Here is a 22,865-nt window from a genome sequence, read left to right as displayed (position 1 = left end):
CCCACGAGGCCTCCCGGTGAGGTGTCGCCCCGTTGAACCGCGGCTTACGCCGCCCTGGGCCAGAGCCCACGAGGCCTCCCGCTGAGGTGTCGCCCCGTTGAACCGCGGCTTACGCCGCCCTGGGCCAGAGCCCACGAGGCCTCCCGCTGAGGTGTCGCCCCGTTGAACCGCGGCTTACGCCGCCCTGGCCAAAGCACACGAGGCCTCCCGCTGAGGTGTCGCCCTGTTGAACCGCGGGCCGCCCTGAGCCGGAGCCCACGAGGCCTCCCGCTGAGGTGTCGCCCCGTTGAACCGCGGCTTACGCCGCCCTGGGCCGGAGCCCATGAGGCCTCCCGCTGAGGTGTCGCCCCGTTGAACCGCGGCTTTCGCCGCCCTGGGCCGAAGCCCCCGAGGCCTCCCGCTGAGGTGTCGCCCCGTTGAACCGCGGCTTACGCCGCCCTGGGCCAGAGCCCACGAGGCCTTCCACTGAGGTGTCGCCCCGTTGAACCGCGGCGTTGGGCCAAAGCCCACGAGGCCTCCCGCTGAGGTGTCGCCCCGTTGAACCGCGGCTTACGCCGCCCTGGGCCAGAGCCCACGAGGCGTCCCGCTGAGGTGTCGCCCCGTTGAACCGCGGCTTTTGCCGCCCTGGGCCAGAGCCCACGAGGCCTCCCGCTGAGGTGTCGCCCCGTTGCCGTTGAATCGCGGCTGCTGCCGCACTGAACCGAAGCTCACGAGGCCTCCCACTGAGGTGTCGCTCCGTCGATGCTTGGAGTCTGGCTCGTCGTTGGTCGGAGCCGAACCTTGCGTTGAAGGAGTCTCTCCGCAATGCCCCACCAGCTCCAGCCCATGGTCGTGGTCATCCTGCCGACTGCGCCAGTAAAATTTCGCCTCTCAATCTTCTTGGCGAACTGATGGAGACGAAATAGTGATGTTCTTTTGATGCGCGAGCCGAGAGGACGATCTCGACTCGCTCCGATGACCGACGACCGATGCTTGGAACGGGTGAGGGATGAGGACTGCCTTCCTTGCGAGATATTAGGTTTATTTACATTATTTACAAAACTCCAACTTTACATCAGGTCAGAGTGACGGTTACATTGTCACTCTGACAGCAGCAGCCTGTTCGGCCGACATCTATACTAAACTGGATCCCCTCTCGACCGACCGTCGACAAAACCCAACACTCCGGTTTTGATAGCAAAAACCCAGCCTCCAAAAAAGGGGGTGTTCAAGAAAGAGAAAAACCTTTCAAAACAATTATTACAAACCATTTATTGGCCACAGGAACCAGCCAATCACACACATGTCCCCAACTGCGGTCACGTGACCCAACTCTCTCTCTCCTATGCACTCAAAGTGCGTTTCCTACGCACGCTGTTACACCCGGCCAGAAAATACAGGACATCTGCGGCCTAAAGTGAACCATCCATTACGTTCAGCGGGCGGCATCTGCACAAACCACAGCCAAGCCGAGAGCCCGGAGCGGTCCTCGCGCGGCTGACCTCCCTCCGCGCGGCGCCTCCCGCGACGCCCCAATTGTCCCGCGACGCGCGGGCAACGAGGGTTGCTAATTCCCCCCCAGACGAAGGACGCCGCCGCCTGCCGTCTGTCCCCCGGGAAGAGGCGCTTCAGGCCCAAGCAATCGTCTTCAAGGCGAACGACCCGTCAACGGAGCGCTCCCGGCGCCGGCTTCGCAGATTCTCAAAAACTTATACCGCGCGACCGTTCGACACTAAGATACGCACCATCATTCAGGTTCCCGTCAGCTTGCCATGCCGAATGTCCCTGCCACCTTCGACGCGACAGAAGCACTCAGGCTAATCGCCCTCGTCCTTTGACACACAAAAGGACGGGCACAACACACGCTCTCCGCGGCTCCGAACTTGGCGTTCGTGCGGCTACATGAAAGGGACCCAGGATCGTAGCTACCAGCGGAGGCGACGCCAATACATGGGCCACCGGCGGCCTTCATTAATTACATGCGGAACCCGAACTTAACAAGGCCCCGCAAGTGTTGGCGTCGAACGATTTTCTCGTGCGTAGCTCGCATGGTCCCTTGGAAAGCGGTACTGCCACCCCAAGTGTGGACGAGTAGCACCATCCAGCGGCAGCCAAGAAAGAAGTTGCGTGCGTTAGGCCATTTAAGCCCTTCCTGTGAAACCGTGTTTTTGCTAGTTTCAACCTTATTTTAAAAAAAAGCCAGGTGTTGGAGGGGTATAATAGTGTCCTCCGTGAGCTAATCTATCAACCCAGAGAGACTTGCATTTTAACTTCACTGTCATTTAAAGTTGTGCGGAAGTAATATCTTTTTTATTGCTGCAAAAGCCACGATGGTTAATGTACTGGCACTTGGTTTTATGAAGCCTTTGCATTCCTAATTTAAGTACTGAAATACGCAGGGAACCTGGCCTAACAATCTCATTACTGTACCGAATTATTAAGTCCATTTAACCATAGTGTCTGTTTTGCATTTTACGTGTGGGGCTTTTTTTTGCATTTTCAGGCATATGTTCCTTTGACTCCCTGCCTGCATTCCGTGAACGGGGAAGTTAGCCTCCACATCGACGGCCAGCGTGTCTTGACTGCATCATCTTTACTGGGAGGACTGTGTAGTCTGTTTGCGTCGTTCTGGGTTTTCAACATTCAATATCCCAAGAAGGCACACAGAGCTCTAACGTTTGTGGAACATGCCTTTTTGGACCTTGCCAACACCAAACTACGTGTGAAGGATTTAAAACTAATTAACTTTTATCGCATCAATATTGCTCACTAATATTTTATTTGTTTTCAGTCTTGTAATCATTGGATAGTAGTAAAAAAGAATGGCATATTATGTTTCTGACTTTTTCTTTTTTTGCTGAACAGGGGATCTTTGATGGGCCCTTCTGTATGCTGATAATATAGCTATCTTTTAGTGAAGCAATAATATTAACGAACTAATATAACGTGAAAGAAGTATCTAAATAATGTTGGCAACTGGTGCCAAATGAATCAGCTAAAATTATCCGGAAAACACGAATTTCATGGCTGCTTCTTGCCACTCTAAAGAAGCTGTCGCGATACCACCCATTCTGTTCTATATCCTTGCAATTAACCCGTCATACTCGGTCACTTTTTTTGGCACATTTGTGTCTATCAAAACGCACTGGTATTTTCCGCAGCATATGTTTCGTTCTTTATATTACTCATTTCTCCATAGCCATCTCATTGCTGTCTGTCTCCTACATCATTTATGTGTTGTGCCTTTACCATCTACAAAATGCTCGTTACCTTTCAATATCAAATCGTTAGACAGCTCTCGCTCATTTCACCACCAATTGAAATTTTTTTTGTTGTAAACCACTGCAACCATTTTTTTTTCACTTTGTGTACTGAGTACTGATGCGTACTGATAAGTTCTGATAAGTACTGACGCGTTCTCGATCCGCTAGTATTATATAATGATTTCTCTTACCATGCGGTTGTGTTTGTGGCTATCTTTGTTTTTCGCGTACTTCCAGTTCTTGTAGTAATATTGTTTCTACGGTTTGTTCAACTAGCATTGTATTGCTGTTTTCCATTCCTATCTGACGTGTTATTTAGCAATGTACCATTTGTGCTTTCTTATAGGAGGTCACCCTAAGTTTTTATTTCAGAACCTCCTTGTGTACACCATGTACAATGTAAACTTGTATGCGAAAGTTCGTTTGAAATAAACCTGAAACCGAGAAAAACCGTCTGAAATCAGTACTTCCGCAGGGAACTATAAATTCTCCCTTGTGGCCTTGAAAAAACTCCTTTCGGAAGGCGTACAAAACCACCGAACCTTTCGTAAAACTCCTTTCAAAAGAAATATATACTTCTCTTGAACCTCCTAAAAACTCCCCTCACGAGGCCCACAAAACTCCCCAAGCTTTCGTAAAACTCCATGCAAAAGAAGTAACTGCTTCCCTTAAACCTCCTAAAAACGCCACTAAAATAACATAAGTACTTCCCAAGGGAGCCATAATAGACTCCTATTCAACCGCCTAAAAATTCCATAAACATCACTTAAAAACGCCCTTCAGGAAGTAAAGAATACTCCATTTTGATCTCCTTAAATTCTCCCGAACATTTCTTAACACTCCCTAAATACCTCCTTTCTATCACCTAAAAACGCCCTGGTTTGAGGAGGTAAACAAAACCTCCCTGTTCCATGTAGAAAAAAAACTCCTACAAGGAGGACCACTAGAGGACAGTGGAAAAAGAACCTCTAGGGAGTATATGGGAGGAAAAAAAGTTTAGAGTGCAGCGAAGTCCACTCCTACAACCTCAAACGCGTTTGTAGACGATATGTTGTCATTCGAAAAGGGGCAGTCGGAGAATCTCCGGGCCTGACTCGGAACCGCTTGCACAGATGGAAGCCGTTGACCACTTGCTTCACCAAGGTTCTTGCTCGGCAAATCCAGAATTTCTCTCGTAGTTGTGTCATCGTGTCTCTCGCGCCACCATGTAGAACCTAGTGTGGGCTCTAGCTGCCAGCAGAGAAGAAAATGGGTGATTTGCAGGCAATATAATTGGGTGTTTCTGCATGTCCGCACCTTTCAAATGCGCTAAGCGCCCACCAACCCGAAAGATACCGTCCTCATCCAAGAAAGGGTTGAGACCGGTTAGACTTGGAGCATCAAGAGCCCCGGCACCCGTCACATAGTTCATTTCTCTCGCGAAACTTTCGGATTGTACGTGCTTGATCCAGTACTTCTCAGCATTCCAGAGTTATTCTGCCGTTATAGAACGGGTGCGACTCCCAGCACGTCGGCAATTGTTGATGAACCGTATCATCCATGTCGCCACTCTGAGGAGCTTCTGCAGATTACTGTAGCGCTTTACACTCATTACCGGACTCGTGCTCTCTGCTGTGGCCATGACATGTACTGCGATCATTTCGGTCTTCAGGTCTTCCTGAGCTTCTGATAAGTCCTGACTTGTTGGCCACAATTCCCTCCGGTGACGAAATTCAGTCAGGTCCATTCCTCCATAGGTGATTTGCAGTAATCTGTTCAACGGATGCGCCATGAGTTAGAAGATCTGCTGGATTGTCCGAGCCGGAGCAGCACCGCCAGCGTGACGGATCTGTCCTTTCCGTAATTTCGATGACTGGGTTTAATACAAATTGTTTCCACTTCGTCACATCACCTTGTATCCATGACAAAGTTACTGTCGAGTCTGTCCGCATCGTGTACTCTACCTGCACGTTCGTGAAACTGGTAATCACATAGCTAAGAAGTCTTGCACCAATTAAAGCTCATAGAAGCTCCAATCGCGGTAAGGTGATTTTCTTGAGTGGGGCCACCCGGGGCATGGAGATGAGCAGGCTACACTTCCTTTTATTCTCCGTAAGGACGTACACCGCTGCCCTATACGCTTGCGGGCTTGCATCGCAAAAGACGTGCACTTCCAGTATGTAGGGAAATTTTTCTTCTCTGGTGATCCATCGGGGAACCGCGATTTCATGCAAGTTGGGCAGTTGGAGTACCCACTGGTCCCATTCTTTCTGTATATCTTGAGGCAGCTGCTCGTCCCAGCCTATTCCTCGCGACCAAAGCTTTTGGAATAGCAGCCTTGCTGACATGGTGTACATTCCAATAAAACCTAGTGGATCAAATATCCTTGAGGTCGCTCGGAGAACGAATCTCTTTGTGTCAATTTTTGCTTTTAGGAAGGCTAGAAGATTCGACTTCTGAAACCGAAACACGTCTCTTTCAGGGTCCCAAGCGATGCCTAGCGCTTTCCCCGTGGATTCGTGAAGTACAATAATTTCTTTGCAGACTTCATGAGCTTCATGTTCCAGATGACGTCTTAATTCGTCTGAGTTTTGGTCCATTTTCTGAGGGTCATGCCAGCGGCCTTCATGATTCCGCATGCTTCAGAGCACAACCTCGTCGCTTCTTCTATGGAGTCGGCACCCATGACAAGGTTGTCGACATAAAACGATTAGCTCAGAAGTTGAGCCGTGTGGGCTTGTTCTGCAGCGCCCGATTTCAAGTCATGAAGTATCGTCGCGGTTAGTAGAAAGGGGCTACACGTAGCTCCGAAGGGTACACGTGTCATCCTCCCTTCCTCTAGTTGGCTTACAGAGAACTCCAGAGGGTTTCCTTCTTGGAACCAAAGAAAACAAAAAGCGTCTCTGTCTTTCTCTTTGACGGAGATTTCGAGGAACGCTTTTTCGATGTTTGCCAAAATGGCAATGCGATGCGTCCTAAAACGAAGGAGTATCTTTCCTAGGTCCTGGTAAAAATTGGCGCCCTCTTCCAGACACTTGTTCAGTGACTTGCATCCTTGCGCGTGTGAAGAAGCGTTAAAGACAATCCTCACTTTGGTTGTCAGTGCTTGTTCTCGTATGGCTTCTTTGAGAGGCATATAGTATAATTTCCTTCGATTGGATGGTCATTCCTCTATTATTTCGGTATGCCCTGCTCGTAGATATTCTCGGATCGTGGTGTCATGGGTGCGGAGCAGTCATTCTTTCTTCGCCAGTCGATGAAGAAGTTTCTGAAGCCTTGTAATGGTTATGTCCTTGTTGTCTGAAACCTCGACATTAGCTTTCCATGGTAGCGCCACTTCGTATCGTCCATGTCGGAAGGATAGGTTGTTCTCGAAGTTTTCTAATGCTGCGCTCTTTGAGGTACCATTAGTCGCCGGGTCCAAGATGCCTATGCTTTCAACGTCCCAAAACGATCGGAGGATATCGTCGCATTGGGTTACGTCGGCCCTCCAAACGCATACCATCGTGCGCGAAGTATTTGCTGTCGCTGTCACCTCGGTGCTTCTACCTTGAAACGTCCATCCAAGTTTCGTGTTTATAGCCATCAGAGCCTGGTTTTCGTCGGACCTCACCAATTTGCCAGACATTTTGGTCCACATCTGGTCAGATCCAATGAGGATGCTTATGCCACCGCGAGTGATGATGTCAGGGTGAAGCAGCTCATCAGCAATGTCCTTTCCAGATGTTTTGCAAGCCACAACGAAGGACGAATCCATCGTAGAGCCATCAATGTCCTGGCAGATGTGGGGTATTTTGATGGCGCTCAGGACAACTTCGGTGTCGGAAAATTGGCTCTTCAGTCGAAGCTCGACCATCCAACGCCTCGCGGCAGGGTGAATTCTGGCGTTGGCGAACGTCTTCAGAGCAATATCGACGAATCCAATGCTTTTGAATTTGAGGTGCTTGCAAAGTTCTTCGGTCACGAATGTCTGCTGGCTGCCACCGTCGAATATGCCTCTGACGTAGCGGCAGGCGTTGTCACTCACTACCCAAGCTCGAAAAGTTTGGAGGAGAACGCATCCACTTGTATCAACTCCTGACTTCTTTCCGACTCATGCCCAGACCATCGTGCGTGGGTTCGGACTTCCGTCAGAACGAGAATCCCGTGCGTTGTTCTTTCTCGGGCGACAGACGCTTGATGCATGTCTACCAGCGCACGCATTGCAGGTAATCTTCCGGCGACAGTCACGTGCTCGGTGTCCTTTCAGCGTGCAGTGAAAGCATCGCATCTCCGACAAAATTTGCTTCTTCTTTTTCGAAGGTATGTCCGCAGGACACGACTCCGTAATGTGACCTTCTGACTTGCAGAATGCGCACCCCTCACCGGACGTCGCCGAAGTGCTGGAGAAAACACATGACGTGGGCCTAGAGTCTCTAGGGCGGATGCTTTTCTCTGCCTCATATTCAGGCCTGGTGTCTCATCCTCTCTGACCCCTGAAGTCGCTCTTTTCAAGGTTCCCCAGCTCGGTGCTGAGGAACTTCAGAAGACGGCCTAGGTCTGTCGGCAAATCCTTAGGTGCATCCGCTTGCGGTGTAGGTGTTTCAGCAGTGCGCGTGCGGTGGTACTGGAGCATGATGTCGTGCGGAAGCGCTCGCAACAGGATGTCTGAGAGCATCGATGAAAAGGAGGACCGTTTCACGCCGACGGTGTCGAGGCCACGGATGTTGACGAAAAGCTGGTCGTTGAGCTTGCGAATGCCACTTGTGTCACTTGAGGACCTGATCGGGTTGATCCTTCGGAGCCTGGCGACATACTCTTGCTCGAGTCGCGTGCGATCACCGAAACGCTTCTTCAGCATTGCAAGCGCATCCTGGTAACAAGCCTCCATCGTAGGTAGCCCTCCAAATGGCGAAGCATCATCTCCTTTCAGAAAGAGTCGTAGGTAGTGGAATTTCTCGCAAACTGAAAGGCCGCTATTCCTGTTCATCATTTATTCGAACTGCTCCCAAAATTCATTCCATTGGCACAGGTCCCCATAGAAAAGAGTGATAGTGAGTTTCGGTAAGCTTGGCCCGGTTCTCTCTGAAGTCGTAGCGGTGACTGGGGGCGTGACATTCGCTACGGGTACTCTCATAGGTGCAGCTGCATGGGAAAGGCCGTTGCTCTTGCTTTTTAGCTCAGCGAGGACGCGTGTCGCGTTATCTTGATACTCGATCACGCTCGCATATTCGGCCTCAAATGCCCCCTGATCCTGAATATGAGCTTCGAGCTCTTCGTTGATCTTATTTAGCTCGTCGTTATTCGCCTTGAGCCTCTCGTAAAGCGACGCTAGCTGGTCGGCCGTAGCGCAAGGATCGGCCAAGGTGGCACTTGCCTCGTTGATAATCCTTGTGTTGTGCGGCCGCCTCGATGTCCTCTCGAACTTGAGCTTCTTCATGGTGGCTCCGCCGCTTCGATGATCTCGGCAGGTCCCGGCTGTGGGTCCCGCGTCGTCGGCACCAAAAAATGTTGAGCCAAGGCGTGGCGGGAGTCGGAAAATGAAGCTCTCCCAAACAGAAGCAGAAGGTTTATTTTCGTGGCACCAAGTGGTGTCTTCGTCGTTCGATTCCGCGAGGGGCGAGCCTCGTGCCGCGAGAAGCGAGCTCTCAGCGTGAGCTATCCCTCAGCATCTCCGTCGAATCTAGGGGTCTTCTTCCTCTTCGTGCATGCTCCGGAGAACATTGGCGATGATATTTTTCCACACGATTAAAAGAAAAAAACAGATACAGTAAAAAGAGATTGTGTGATCTTCTTTAGCTGAACACCCCCCCCCCCCCCTTTCGCTGGCTTTTGGATCAACGTTACTCGATCTCCTAGTGGTGTTGCCGCCATTTTGACCTGCAGAAATGTGTTTCCCTTCCCAACTTCAGCTATGGTCAAAATATTATAGTACATGCCAAGGGTATTTATATCTTTCATGGGCAATATTTGATACATACTTTCTTTGTGAATTTTATGAGTGTTGCGTCAAATTACACTGCATTTCCTCAGAGCTATACGTGCATCACGTCTCTAATAGCATAAGTTGTGCTTACGTTGTGCATACGCTAAAAGCATGGCGAATTTCCTGGGAATTTCTGCAGCCGAGAATAGGACCCTAAAACGCAAAAGCTATAAAATGGCGGCGCCCATAAACCTTCGCAGTGTCAAAAATTGTCACGTATTGCGAACTGACCGATGGTAATGACGACGGTTTGGAACAGTATGAGAAAAGAGTGCCGATACTCTGTACCCTCATCTAGTGACACTGGCCGAGCGCTAGCGACAAGCCCGCCGAGTGGACGAGAAACATTTCATACCTCCCTCCATGACCATTTCTACCGGTTTAAAACAGCTTTGCTGGACATCCCCTTTCGCAGGGCGGGATGGCGACCAAGTATTTGGGTACTGCTCGCTGATTGTTTTATGATTAGCCAACTACAGGGCCTACAGCCGTGCAGCCACCGGATTCCTATAGGTACGTCTGTAGAAAACTTAGAAGCTTTTAGTCGAATAACCCAGATTTGTATATTAGACAAACAGTTGCAGCTAAGATATTCGGGAAATTGGCTTTTGGAAGGTTGGATGACAGGCAAAGAGGACTCGCGGGCCCATTGGATGCAGTGAACGTAAGCGGTGCTTCCTGCAGACGTTCGCGATTTTCGGGTCGGTGCGTGGCTGGAGAGCCCGGTCGGCGTGTGACCGCCTTGCAGCATTTAGTGTGATTCACACTGCCCGGTGGCCGCAATGCGGACGTAGGGAGAGTCTAGAGCATGCTCTTTTTGAGTGTCGTGTGGCTGCCACACTCTGGGGTTTACTCAGCAGAATGTTTGAGATTAGTCTGGAAGCGCAATCAAAATTGAGAGATCCGTTCGTCAGCTTTATTCTGGCTGTGAGTGCCTTTGTTTTTTGGCGTCAGCGAGGTGTAGCCGCGTTGCAGACACGATCGCGACGCGCGATGTGCCCCCTCTTGAGGCGCGTTCTCAAAATGGTAAAAGAGCATTTGCAGCATGAAACGGTCGCGCTGGGGGAATCCTCCTACGTTGGTCGAACGGTATAATCAAGGGTGTGCAGTTCATTAATAAGGTGTAGCACTTGCGTATTGTCTACGGAATGGAATCGTATGTTCAGAGGAGAAGGCGCTGTTTAGACAGCCTTTCAAAGCATGTTCTTGTGTACTAACATAGACATCAGTACAGGGGAGAACGAATGTGAGAGAACTGTAGTTGCTGTTATGTCTACTCCCACGCGTGAACTCTCGTGTCTGGACCTTCTGCTGTGTATATTAGCCTGAAGAGCCTGAGGTGCGCTAGACCTTGTCTCTTTGTGAACTTGTGTGCTGTTCACTTAGTTTATACCGTTGCGTATATTATGTGTCCTGTCGACCCGTGTAGTAGCTAACTACAGCGGCTCCGAGCTGTAACTCGATTTAATAAATTCTCTTGACCGGTAATTTTTTCTAAGCCTCTGCTTGGGTGCGTGATGCCGTGTGGCCCTGTTTGGGTACGTCATGGCATGTGATACCGTAACTGCGCACCATGACAGCGGACGAGCTACAACGACAAGACGAGCCCATAAAGTTCTCTGCACAAAAAAAAAACGCATTCCCTGGTCGGAATGAAACCTGGTTCCTCGGGTTATGGAACTTGCATATATTCGATTGCGCTATCATCGCATTCTGGGCGCTCACTATTTCCTCAGTGTGCGTAGCGCGGGAGTTGGAGCGAACTTTGGCTTCCGACTTTGACCGTCTGCCAGTTAGAGACTATTACAACCTCCTCCGCATCATCAGTTCTCGTATGTCGATTGCCAAGCTGGCCAATTTGTTTACTCGGCGTTATGTTCATTTCACCCGGCGCAGTGAGTTGCTTCGAGTGCACCGCTTTCAGCAGCGCTACTGGCACAACATTAGGGCTTAGTTGTAATGTCTCTACCTGGCGCTCTCTCACTCAACATCTCGCTAACCAATTGTATCGCACATACCGCAAACGTGCCAATCCATCTGGGACATCCTAGGCTGCACCGCCTCCCTCTTGCCTCGGTTGGCGCCTTCTTCCATCTTGATTGCCCTAAAGGTTCGCGATATTAACAGAGCTCATTTTAAAAAAGGGGCGGTGCACCTTGATGACAACACCAATAATTGCCAGAGACGGATGCCTAGCAAGGCATTTTTGAGACATTGAAAAAACACTGGTGGAATCCCTTGGCCATTAGAATCTTGCCTTGCCTTGTGGCCGTACATTCGGCCACACTAAGGGTTGCTGCTTTTAGCGGGACTTATTGATACAGGGGATGTATAAACGGTGCCCAAGTTCACTGAGGCGACTTTCAATGTTCAACAAAACAGCCATGTGATATCTGGTCAAGTTCAACTTATAATAAAAACAGTTTCCATTATCTCACCTAGATGTCGCACGTGTCAACCCCGCACTATCTTCGCGCGACAATGCAAATATAAAAAACCCGCACCGATTCACGCCATATAGTTGCGGCGGTGCGTGCATAATTAAATCCACCGGTTTAAACTTACTCCAGTCAACAAATGGCGTTATTATAATGCTGCGTTTCGCCCCCGAGGCTGATCCTAAAGCAATTCGTTAAGGTTGTAGAATTTGGCGGATAAAATGGACCACATTATGGCCAAATGGGATAGGTATCTACGAGCGCAGCGATAGTACCGCTGGGTGGCACGGACTGCTGTTCCCTAGATGCGCAGTTGAATCTATGAATAGAAAATGTCTTAAAACTTCAACGGTTCATGAGGTAGTAGCCAAGACAAAAGACACGGCTATCGAGCTTTTTTACTTAAAATACCGTATCTTATTTTGAGATTCATCCATTAGAACAATACTCGCAGCTGCTTTCGACGTCTGTGCTTCTCTCATTTGGTTGGTTTGGCAGAGTGGCGATGTTGGTAACGCTTGCGTATTATTGCCTTAAAGCGCTCCTAGTGCCTCCCATCTACATAAAGGTATACGTTGTCGAGTGGTACCAACGGCAGGCATGTTATGGCAGCTACCTGATAGAGAAGATTGCATCCGGCTGAATAATCAGCTGGAAATGAGATGCCTAACATCAATGCTTTCTTTGCAGGTGATGACGCTGTCGAAGCATTGAGACACGGCGTCTCTGCCATCCTTGTCTCTAACCATGGCGGTCGCTACATGGATGATGCGTGCGCAACGGTGAGAACCAGACAAATACAGGTTCATAATGACTCGCTAGCACAATAAAGAACGAAACGCACTCAAAAGAGACAAGGACAAAGCGCCTGACTGTCTCCTTGATTTCTTGTAACACCAGCACAGTTTACAGAACCTATAAAAGTACACGTTGGCGCTAATATTCAGCCAAATAATAGTTTTAAGCGCTTTTACACTATGTACATCTTCGTAAACGTGTCTGAAATTTCAGGACATCGCATTATATTTGCGTTCACGAAAGTAAAGTTATTGATTTTCTTGCAAATACATTGTCCACGGTTAGTTCAGGAGGAGAAGCCTTTCCGTATTTCCTTATTGTAGCAGATGGTTGAGCTACATTAAAGAAACACGGAAGCTGTCATTGACAACTCCATGGCTGACACCGGTGACTCGTCTCACGAAGGCCCCTTATATATGGCCCCTTATATACCTTTTATTTATGTTCGTTTCGAAATGTTGAAGGTGAGAGATCCTGGGGAAAGTATCACCAATGTAGAAGGATTGTACTTGGCTCCGGAAGGCCTGAAATTTCAACCAGCGCTTCGAAAAAATGATCTAAATTGCGGGAAAACGATTGATATAATCCTGCTAGATTCATGCAGTGAAACTGCATTTAAGATTTACAAACCCACCAGACAGTACGCCGGGCATCAATGTGAGCTAATAAACACCCTTCCCTTGGTATGTACTAACCACTGAACGTTGGCGTGTGACTTTAGATATAATGCTTCTGCTCTGAATTCGTACGAGATCATTTGGGGCTTCTTGGAGGTACGGGGATGAAGTCGCTGGTATACATTGAGGATAATTTTTCGGCACCTTGCACATGAACTGCTCGCTACTGAGCACCATGATTTGAAGCGCAACAAAAGTACACGGACGAAGAACAGAGTGGACGAGACAGGCGCTTGTCTCGTCTACTCTGTTCTTCGTCCGTGCGCTTTTGTTGCGCTTCAAATCATGGCATCTATTCATCAACTAGCCCAGCAAGAAGATCTTCTCAGCTACTGAGCGCGCAGTGCTGTAAACCTCTTCCGGTGCCCCCTGACAGCCTCCTTGGAATAATAAATGTTCCATGTAGTTGCGCAAGCCCGCTGGCCCTATGGTTAAAACCCCAAGGAAATGGCTCATTCGCACGGCGGTGCCGACAATGTGTCGATAACGTAATCTTTGAATATATGGCCTATGTACTTGTATTTTATTTAACCGCCTCCTTATGTTGCTATGAACGCGTACACTGCGAAATCGGTCACTATCGTCATGTTTTATGCTGTCAACTGCGCCCACAAAAATCTCTGGATCGTAATAACTAATTATTTATGGTTAGCTTATTGATTCTTGTAGGCTTTTCTGTTTTATGTTACTAGTCTACAAGTCATTTTGTCGTTAAAAACCTGGGGCGTCAATGGCCTCCCAGGCTTCTGCCTTGAGTATTTTTGGTAGACACCTGCCGGAAGTTCGTTTCCAATGTCGTATGGAGTTTGGCGCTCTCAGATAACACACGTCTACTCTCTAGCTAAAATTTCCTATGAACATTTCCGCCATAGGGCACTCATGTTCCCTAGACGGATACATATGCTGCCCAATATATTTGTCATAGAACGAATTAGAACAATTGCCGTACCGGACAACAAGTTTCGGCAAATTACCAGATATACTCAGCTGAAAACTAGGAGTGCAATCATGTGCTGTTCATCAACAATATTTCGTCCTGCTGCTTTCCTGTATAGCGGTTCTGTTGTTATCGTAATTTAGCCTTTTGTATTTATTGCGTACTACTACGCCAGTCAATGGGGTCAAATGTTGGCTCAACCCGGTGGGGACGTTGGAATATCCAGTTGACTGTTTTTTACGCCGACGTGCAATTCCTAATATTCATAACTTCTCGGCATGATTGATTTATTGCTCTCTCTCTCTCTCTCTCTCTCTCTCTCTCTCTCTCTCTCTCTCTCTCTCTCTCTCTCTCTCTCTCTCTCTCTCTCTCTCTCTCTTTGTATCTCTCTCTCTCTCTCATTCCACATGGTTGCTTTATATTCTGATTCGCCTATTAATCCATTTTCACAGATGTTAAGTTATAACCAACACACCCTTTCAAGGAACAACACATTTTATGAAACTCAAGTGAATTTTCCAAACCATTTTGTTACTATTTATTGGAGACCTACAGTATTACTTTCTCTGTGATAGGTAGTCGAAGAGAACAAACACACTGTGAACAGTTTGCCTGGCCAACCGACTACCATTGGCGTATTACTTCATAATAGCCGAGTTTGAAAGGCTAGATTACATTCATTCCATTGTTAATCCCAAATTCGTGTTTGCTTACGCATAAATTGCGCAGGTCAAATGTGCGAGCAATCTGCTCAATCTAGCCTTGCAAACTACCGGTGAGCCGTACCAGCCGACGTCGGCGAATCGGTGAAGGGCATTGTACGATGGACAAGGCTTTTTTTAAACATCGGCTCCGCAAAACTTGCTACAATAATACGCATTGTGAAATTTATTAAGGCATGCAAAGCTGACTATTCTTACAACTCATTTTATTTGTAATTTTTATCACCGCATTCGTTGTGCGCTATTTCACGTTTTGTGGACTTTTTTTCGCATGCACTATGATAAGAATATTGGGATTTATTACAAATTTTTATTTCTACCGAAAATATTGAGTGGAACTTTGGCCTTGATCTTTCTTGACCGCGCCGCTGTTCGTCAGAACAAACTCTTCTACGTCAATTGGCTAGGATATATTGTGACCGGGTGATTGCTCGATAAGATGAAAAAAGTCTCCACACTGCACAATTGCAGTTACGGTGCTTTAAATGAGCTTTGCTGCTCACGAAGGCACCTTACTCTCGTCCAACGTATTTCTTTAAATATGTATAATTTGCCTTGTAGATACAATCCTTTTCGGCGCACCACAAACTTCATTCCATGTTTTATTCCGCAGCTTCTCTTGTTTCCGCTTACATTTTCTTTTACACCTAACACTGCTGTACAAAGTGTGTGTTGGGCTAAAAACACTACACGTCCATCTCTGATCAAGGTTAATACAGTTTTATCTGGTTTTCTACGCCAGCAATTACCAAGTGCAGAACACACTTCATGTTCCCCGAAATAGAAAGGGCACTGCTGTCGAGGCGAACTTAGACGTTCGAATGTTTTCTGTTTGGGCGCAGTTGGATGCTCTACCGGAAGTCGTGAAGGCCGTGGGTGACCGTTGCGAGGTGTACATGGATGGTGGGATCAGGTCAGGCACAGACGTCGTCAAGGCCCTTTCCCTCGGTGCCAGAGCAGTCTTCATGGGGCGGCCCATCGTGTGCGGTCTCGCCTATAAGGTGAGTAGTACATAAACTGCCGGTGAGATTTAAAAATATTGCAAAAGTAACGGGCGCCGTATCTGCCGCCGCAGTCGCTTAGAGTACGGGCAAGTTTAAAATCACTAGTATGTTCTGTCGCGAGGACAGCTACGTATTCCAGGCTTGTGGCTACAGGTAGTGCACTGGGCAGCCGCTTCTAGTTTGTCAGCCGAGTTAGTGCATTCGAGGCAGTCGAGCTCAACCTTCCAGGGGCCCCAAATAGGGCTGCCACGGCTATAAGGCCTGAAGCTTTTGCTCTTCCCTCGTGCCTTAAAGCTATGTGGAACGTACGAGCTGATAAGGTCTGAGCAAGACAGCCTATCTGGATTGGTTACGTAGAGTTTCATACTAATTATACTAGAGGGAAATCCGGCGCCACTGTCTAGGGGAGCCGCCCTTCGGCGAGCATTCCGTCATATACCGGGCAAAGTTGGCTCTGGCTGCAAAAAAAGCAACCGACTGAAACGTTGGCTCTGGCTGCAAAAAAGCAACAAACTTAGGGCAGAAGGTCCATCAAATTTGTTTTGTTATTGTAAAATTAAACCCTCAACAGAATAATTTTTTAGAGATTATGTCGAAGCTTCAGCATAGGTGAACAAAAAAAATGTCACCTTTTTTTTTATACTGGCTTTGAGACAAACAAAGAAGTCATATGACCAGCTAAGCCAAGTAGGAGAGGAACGTCGCTAGCAGCAATGGCGCCGCCCACGGCGGCCCGTGACTGCAGCGACAGATTTTCTTGTAGTATATATTAGTATGTGTTAAAGAACCGAGGCGAGGACCGCGGGACATGGGTGAATCTTTATTGACAGATGGACCTGTGCAATGATGGTGATAGTAAGAGGCAGCTCCCAAGCTACCTCTTCTTTCTCTAATGTTTTAACATCCTCATGGCCGCGCAATAAATGGAGGAGTATATTTACCATAACGCGAAGAGTTCACTTGTCAGCAGTCATCTATTGATGCTGCCTTTGTTGAAGACAACACCAAAGTCTTTTAGTCCAAGGTCGGGTGAGTGGTCCATTATGATCCCGATCTATTTCATGCTCGTATTAGCCGCGTCAAAGTAATCTGTACTTATGCTTCTAACGATGCTTGGAGCGTCTGTGGAATCAGCACATTGATGAATCAGACCAGAATAAGTGGCTCGTCTGGACCGTCTTTTGTCCTGGATAACGACTTTGCAGTGCCCGTCCAGACTTCGTGTGACATGAGCGTGGGGTTGTCTGTCGTGCCGTAGAAGAATTCAGGTGTAGGCTTGGTCTTTTTATGTGTTTACCGATTTTTCTACGCAAGGCTTGTCCTTTCTTTCTTGACTTTCGGATCAATCTGTAGGTTGTCATGCATTTCCATGTATCTTTATTTAGGACACGCGTACATGCTTGTCGTAGGAACTTCCGTCTTCACTGTTTTCGCCGTCTTCGTTTTGAGGTCGGGGCTATCGAATCCTCAACTTTAGCCTCGGCGAACAGAATCAATTCAGTACTAGTGATACTGCGATATCGACCTAAATTTGAAGGCTTGGTGGATGAGTCTGGGGCTGCGTGGATGTGTCGCCGCTTAAGCGGGGGTTTGTGGCGAACACTTTCTGCTTGCCGGCCTTCATGAGGTTCTTAGTGGCGCATTGTGCTTCTTTTCGTCTCATGAACACTACACGAAGCTGAAGCCTTTTCAGGTGCACCCACTGCGTTGTCGTTTCTCCCGTGACAAATTGGAAAAAGTTCATTTTTGGGAGAGACATAGTCTTAACCGATAATAGAAGGGGCTGCCTCCTCAGGTGGTGCCTTAATTCCTTGTTTGAAAGAAGCACTTCGTTGCGTTACGGGTGTGTCCTGACGAGCTTATTTCATAGGTGTCACCAAATCACTCTTCCTGTTGAGGGAATCATTTCTCTGCAATGCCGAGTCATTGTTGTTGAAGATACATTCCCCTGTTTCCAGTGTTTTTATTACAATGTTATTGTTAGAATGGTTTTGCAACTCTGGAAACAATATGTTCATTCTAAATTTGGTTAACAGGATGGAATCTTCGAATTCCTATGTGATTTTGTATTCTTCGGTTAAATGATTCATAATAACTAGTTCTTCAATATCGCTGTCAAACTTCTTTACAATATCATGTGTTTTGAGTAGGTTTGTTTTTCAAGAAAATGAGCGAAAAATTGATGATGACTCGGCGCTTATCTCAGTTTTGATGTCGTTAATGAGTGCGGTTGCGTTCCTTTGGATGAGGTTTCGTCTTTGGCAAAGGGCTTCCAGGGCCATTCTTGACGTCGTTTATGTCTACGTGGTCGTCAGGAAGGATCACGGTCGGTGGAAGGTCGAAGCCGTAGTCATTGTTTTTCAGTGGTTTCCGCGAGGCGTCCGCCAAGAATCAGTAAAAGTTGTTGAGGGCATGGTATTCGGCACACGTTTGGTGCGTCCTCAATTACTTGGATTTCCTTCGCGGACGCTTGCGGTCGATAGCCAGGAGCAGCAGTCCAGTGCCATCGCAGTCATGTCACTCACGTCATCGTTGACGGCGGTCCGCACACTCCGTTCTTCAAGTGTGTAGATCTTCCCATCCTGGTCATGGCACCATTATTGGCGGATGGAACTGTGTAATGATGGTGATACTAGGAGGCAGCTGCCAAGCTACCTCTTCTTTCTCTAATGTTTTTAACAGTACGAAACTGTATGATTTGTCAGGGCCCGCTCCGAGATAAGGGCAGCAATATTGGTTACGCTCGGCGGTACGTCAAGCTATTGTTAGCAGCCGACGCGCATGTTCCGCCTGCAACTGCTAGCGCGTCACTACACTTCGCGTAGGCCATGCTAGCGTCGGCACGTCACTCACGAAATACGAGAAACGAGAGCTTTAACACCGATTAGTGGGGCCGCAAACACAACATGCTTGTTCCCTGAATGATTGAAGCTTTCCAGCAACGACCAGCGGCCCGCTGGCGTTTCTTGCCTGCCGGGGTGTCAAGGCGAGCAGGTCCCCTCAAGGCCGGGTGGCGCAAAAACCGCTTAGCATCACCCCAGTTATTCGCGTTTTTTGAAGCCACACCAACCACAATCGCCAGCTCGGTCGTTCACCAAGCTATCACACCTTTTCACGCAGTTGTAAACTAGTTTTCAGCAATGGGCCGGCTGTGGCGGGCACCGAAATATGTCAGCTGCAGCAGTTATGCCGGATCATGCGCGCTCCTTGTCCATTGTTCAGGAAGATGCTTGCCGCGGTCCCGCGTACTCTTTCCGCCTGCAGAAGAGCACCCATGCTTTTCAACGTTAATCATATCTTGTAAACGATGCCCTATATCAAGAAACTGAAACTAAGCTAATTTCGCCTTGCCGGAGTGTCGCTCTCATAGGGTTCGTTTCAATTTCCCCTTCAGACGGCTTCGTTGCCGCCTTCACGGACAGCCCACCATGTTAAGCCCCGGCTGAAAGGTGGCAAGGACGTCCCGTAGACGTTGCCTGAACGGCACGAAACCACCGGTGGCTTCCCGCAGAGCCGGAAACGCCGATTGGCTGCAGCATTTCATACACCCCTCCAATAGCGGCGCCATAGTCTTCACCGCCAGCTGCGTCAGGCATTCTACGTCACACGCGAAAAGCTACGTCCATGCTATCTTGAAAAGCGACGAGAATACACGTGTAAACAGCAATAGGCAAAATACACGTAATTTAGCGATATCGCGCTTGTGATCAAGACCCTATCAGGGCCCCTGCTTACTGTCATATTGCTTACTGTCATAAACTGGAGATCCATGGTTCGTAATACATGGTTCGCCGCTCAAGCGGTCACCAGGCCTCCTCGAAACTACTTACTTTTCTCGCACAAACAAGCTAAAATATCTTTAAAGAGCCGTTTTTCATGTCTTAAGTGGCACCCAATGCGGCTGCAACAATGTGGGAGGTTAGGATATCTTCACAGGCTTTCTTGCCTTCTGGCTTGATTGAACGGGTGGGAGTGGTGCATTTAATTATGATGGCTCTAAATTACTCCGTCCAACCTTTCTTACTTTTTGCCATGGTACGGGAACTACTCCAATGAAAAAAACCAGTCGTGCTATTCGGCTCTGCCGAAGCACTAATCAATTTTTTTCCTTGTTTACATGGGATCGCAGTGTGCGGTTGTTGAAGCCGTTTCTTGAATTTACTGGGTTTGCGAAACTAGCTTAACTAAGTTTTAAATTACGCAATATCGGCGGCCATGCAGGCATAGGTTCAATTTTCCGTAATATGTTTACCTCAAACAAGTAATCTTAAAGATTTATTGCAATAGACTGACCTTCTGTAGAAGCCTCTCTTGCGACATTCAACTGGCACTATTCCTACACGATCTGCTTTCTCATCTTGACCGCCACATCCCAATTGACGCCATTTTTTTAGACTTCAAGAGAGCTTTTGATGAAGTCCCCTATTCTTGACTAATATTAAGCTCTTCCACCTCAATCTACATCCGTCTACATTATTCTGGATTCGACTGTTTTCTTGCACATCGTCAGCAGTTTTTTTATGCCAACTCCTATTCGGCCTCCCTGTCCCCAGTTCTCTCGGGGGTCTCCCAAGGCACCGTGCTGGGCCCCTTCTTTTTTTAGTCTACATTAATGACCTTCCCGACGTTGTCTCTTCTAATCTCCGCCTCTTCGCGTATGATTGTGTTGTCTACCGGCAAACGGTAGATTACTCAGACAAAAGTGCCCTTCAAAAACGACCTCATTGCTGTTCAAGAGTGGTGCAGGAAATTGCTCATATCACTTAATGTCAGTTAAACATCTTTGATCTCTTTTAACCGTCGTTTTTATTATGCACCCCGCTCGTATTACCATAACCATACAGCGGTACACTCCTGTACATCAGTGAAGTATTTAGGCATACACCTTAGTCACGATTTAATTTGGTCCAACCATCAGTGATATTACTAACCCCGCAAATCGTGTCCTCGGCTATTTACGTCGCAACCTTTCTTTGGTACCATCATCTGTTTAACTGCTTTCATACAAAGCACTCGTTCTTCCCAAACTTTATTAAGGCAATGCCATCTACGAAGCATACCAAATCAACCTCTATAATGCCATTAAATCCGTTCAAAATACCACAGCCAGATTCATCCTTTCATATTATTCGATCACAAAAGCGTTTCGGCACTAAAATCTCAACTTAACCTCCCTCCTCTCACCTACCGTCGACTGATAGCAAGCCTGTCTCTTTATCATCCGTTCTTTTATACCTTACCCCCAAACAATCAGTTCATCCTACACTCTCCTGGAACCTCACGCCACAGCCATCGCAACGCTGCTTACCCACCAGGCGCTCGCACTACAACTTTTTAGCGTTCAATTTTTGTTCACACAACGCAAGACTGGAACAATATTACTGCCGACATCGCCGTTATTACAAGCAGCAGTCGTTATAGGTCTGCGATAGAAGAATTGTATCAAGATCTGTAAGCATTATTGTTGATATCTTTGCCCTGTATTTTGCCCTCCTTTTTTCTGCCCACACCTTATGTAATGCCCCAAAAGGGCCCTTGGGGTACCAATAAATAAATAAGCAAAACCTTTGTTGTGTTCAGTGCACGCGGATGTATGCCATGCCATAAACAAATCTGACGCCACTGCGGCCGATACAAAGTCACGATATGTACGCGAGATAGTATTGTTACGTGATAACACTCAGGTAGCACGAAAAGGTGAAAATGTGCTAACAAAACGTACGAAACCTGTCAAGGACTCCGAGGTATCGTAAGGGCACACAGTTCCTGCAGTAAAATGGCCAGATTGGAGTGGCTGTATTGCCACTAGAGGGAGGGCTACGGTAGAAAACCCGAGGCTTTGGAAAGCCCGTGGTGAGGGTACATTTGTTAGGTCCTCTGAAAACTGTGCGAAGAATTGCATGCACGTAAGGATAGCGTCATTCATGAGGAATATGACGCAGTCGCTGTCCGGAACAATGGTGTATACTGACCTATTCCTACGTGGCGGGAAATACCCATTGCAAAAATAGTGGGATTGAGAAAATTTGAATGAGGTGTGTTATATTAGAGTGGGCAAAACACGCTATCCACCCATGTAAGCTGCTTGCCCTTTAGTGGTCTGGTTCGCATGGGGTTGAGCGTGGTAGGTAAACGTGTGGATGTAACTGCTGAACTGTTGCACGAGAACGTGTGCGGTAAAGCTAGTTTGCCACTCCGTGGCATGGCACAAAAAGGACAAAATGAACCGACAAAAGTTTTATGATTATGCGCCATGACTGAGAAGACTACAGTTCGCACTGAGGGTGAATTTTGGATTAGGGTGTATGGTACCCATCCAAAATTTTTTCCTCCTACTTCCTCACCATCATTCCTAGTCCTTAAATTACGTGCGTAATGTACCGGTTGTTAGCCCTCTGACTCACTGACCCTGTCGAACTATAGTTTAGTCCTTCAATTTGCGCAAATAGTTGTCTACAAGAGCTTTTTTTTCTTTTATCTCAGACGGTAAATTTCTAGAAGTAAGGATTATTCACCTCTATTGCTCTACGTCTCTCTTGTAAGATGACATCGCTCTTCAAAGGCTGATGTACTACAATTTTCGAAAAACCACATGTCTTTGAATTCACATCATTGCGACCGAGAAGCCAGCGCAGCAAAGCAAGTTGAACAATGTTGAAAACGAACTAGTCAATCAATAGAAAGAAATATCCACGTGTCTGCTCCTTTCATTGCAAATGTCGGCGAAAGACGACAGTCGACTGGCACACCTTCCAAGTAAACGCTTCCATTCACTTTCCCGCTCATCTCTCATGCTGCTACGCTCCGGTCGCGTTCCTCCCAAGATAATACTTTAGAGGTTTGCTCAAGTCAATTTAAAGTTAGCTCGGTAACGCTATGATTACCGTTGGAAAGGAACTATTCAATGTTAAAAAATGGTTGCGTATCTCCTCCTTTCATCGCAAATGTCGATGAAAGACGATAGTCCACTGGCGCCCCTTCTAAGTAAATGCCTCCATTCTCTTTTCCGCTCACCTCTCATTCTGTTCCGCTCCCGTCTCGTTCCTCCAAGATAACTGGTTAGAGGTTTGCTCAAGTCAATTTGAATTTACCGCGTTCCACTG

General features: G+C 47.6%; 1 protein-coding gene across 1 annotated transcript in view; it reads left to right on the top strand.

Moving 5' to 3' along the window:
* LOC144175549 (2-Hydroxyacid oxidase 1-like) overlaps nucleotides 1–19,231 on the top strand; it is a 98,514-nt gene extending 79,283 nt beyond the window's left edge. Inside the window, exons 6-8 of the mRNA XM_077704620.1 lie at nucleotides 12,315–12,406; nucleotides 15,601–15,759; nucleotides 19,157–19,231. Of these exons, the coding sequence (XP_077560746.1) occupies nucleotides 12,315–12,406; nucleotides 15,601–15,759; nucleotides 19,157–19,231 (326 nt within the window). The remainder of the gene's footprint in view (nucleotides 1–12,314; nucleotides 12,407–15,600; nucleotides 15,760–19,156) is intronic.
* The last annotated feature ends 3,634 nt before the right edge of the window (nucleotides 19,232–22,865 follow it).

The sequence above is a fragment of the Haemaphysalis longicornis genome, unplaced genomic scaffold (genome assembly GCF_048455015.1).
Source record: "Haemaphysalis longicornis isolate Haplotype H1 unplaced genomic scaffold, Haemaphysalis longicornis Haplotype H1 scaffold_3, whole genome shotgun sequence".
In the NCBI taxonomy this organism is placed as follows: Eukaryota; Metazoa; Arthropoda; class Arachnida; order Ixodida; family Ixodidae; genus Haemaphysalis; species Haemaphysalis longicornis.
This window is presented reverse-complemented; position numbering and strand designations above follow the sequence as displayed.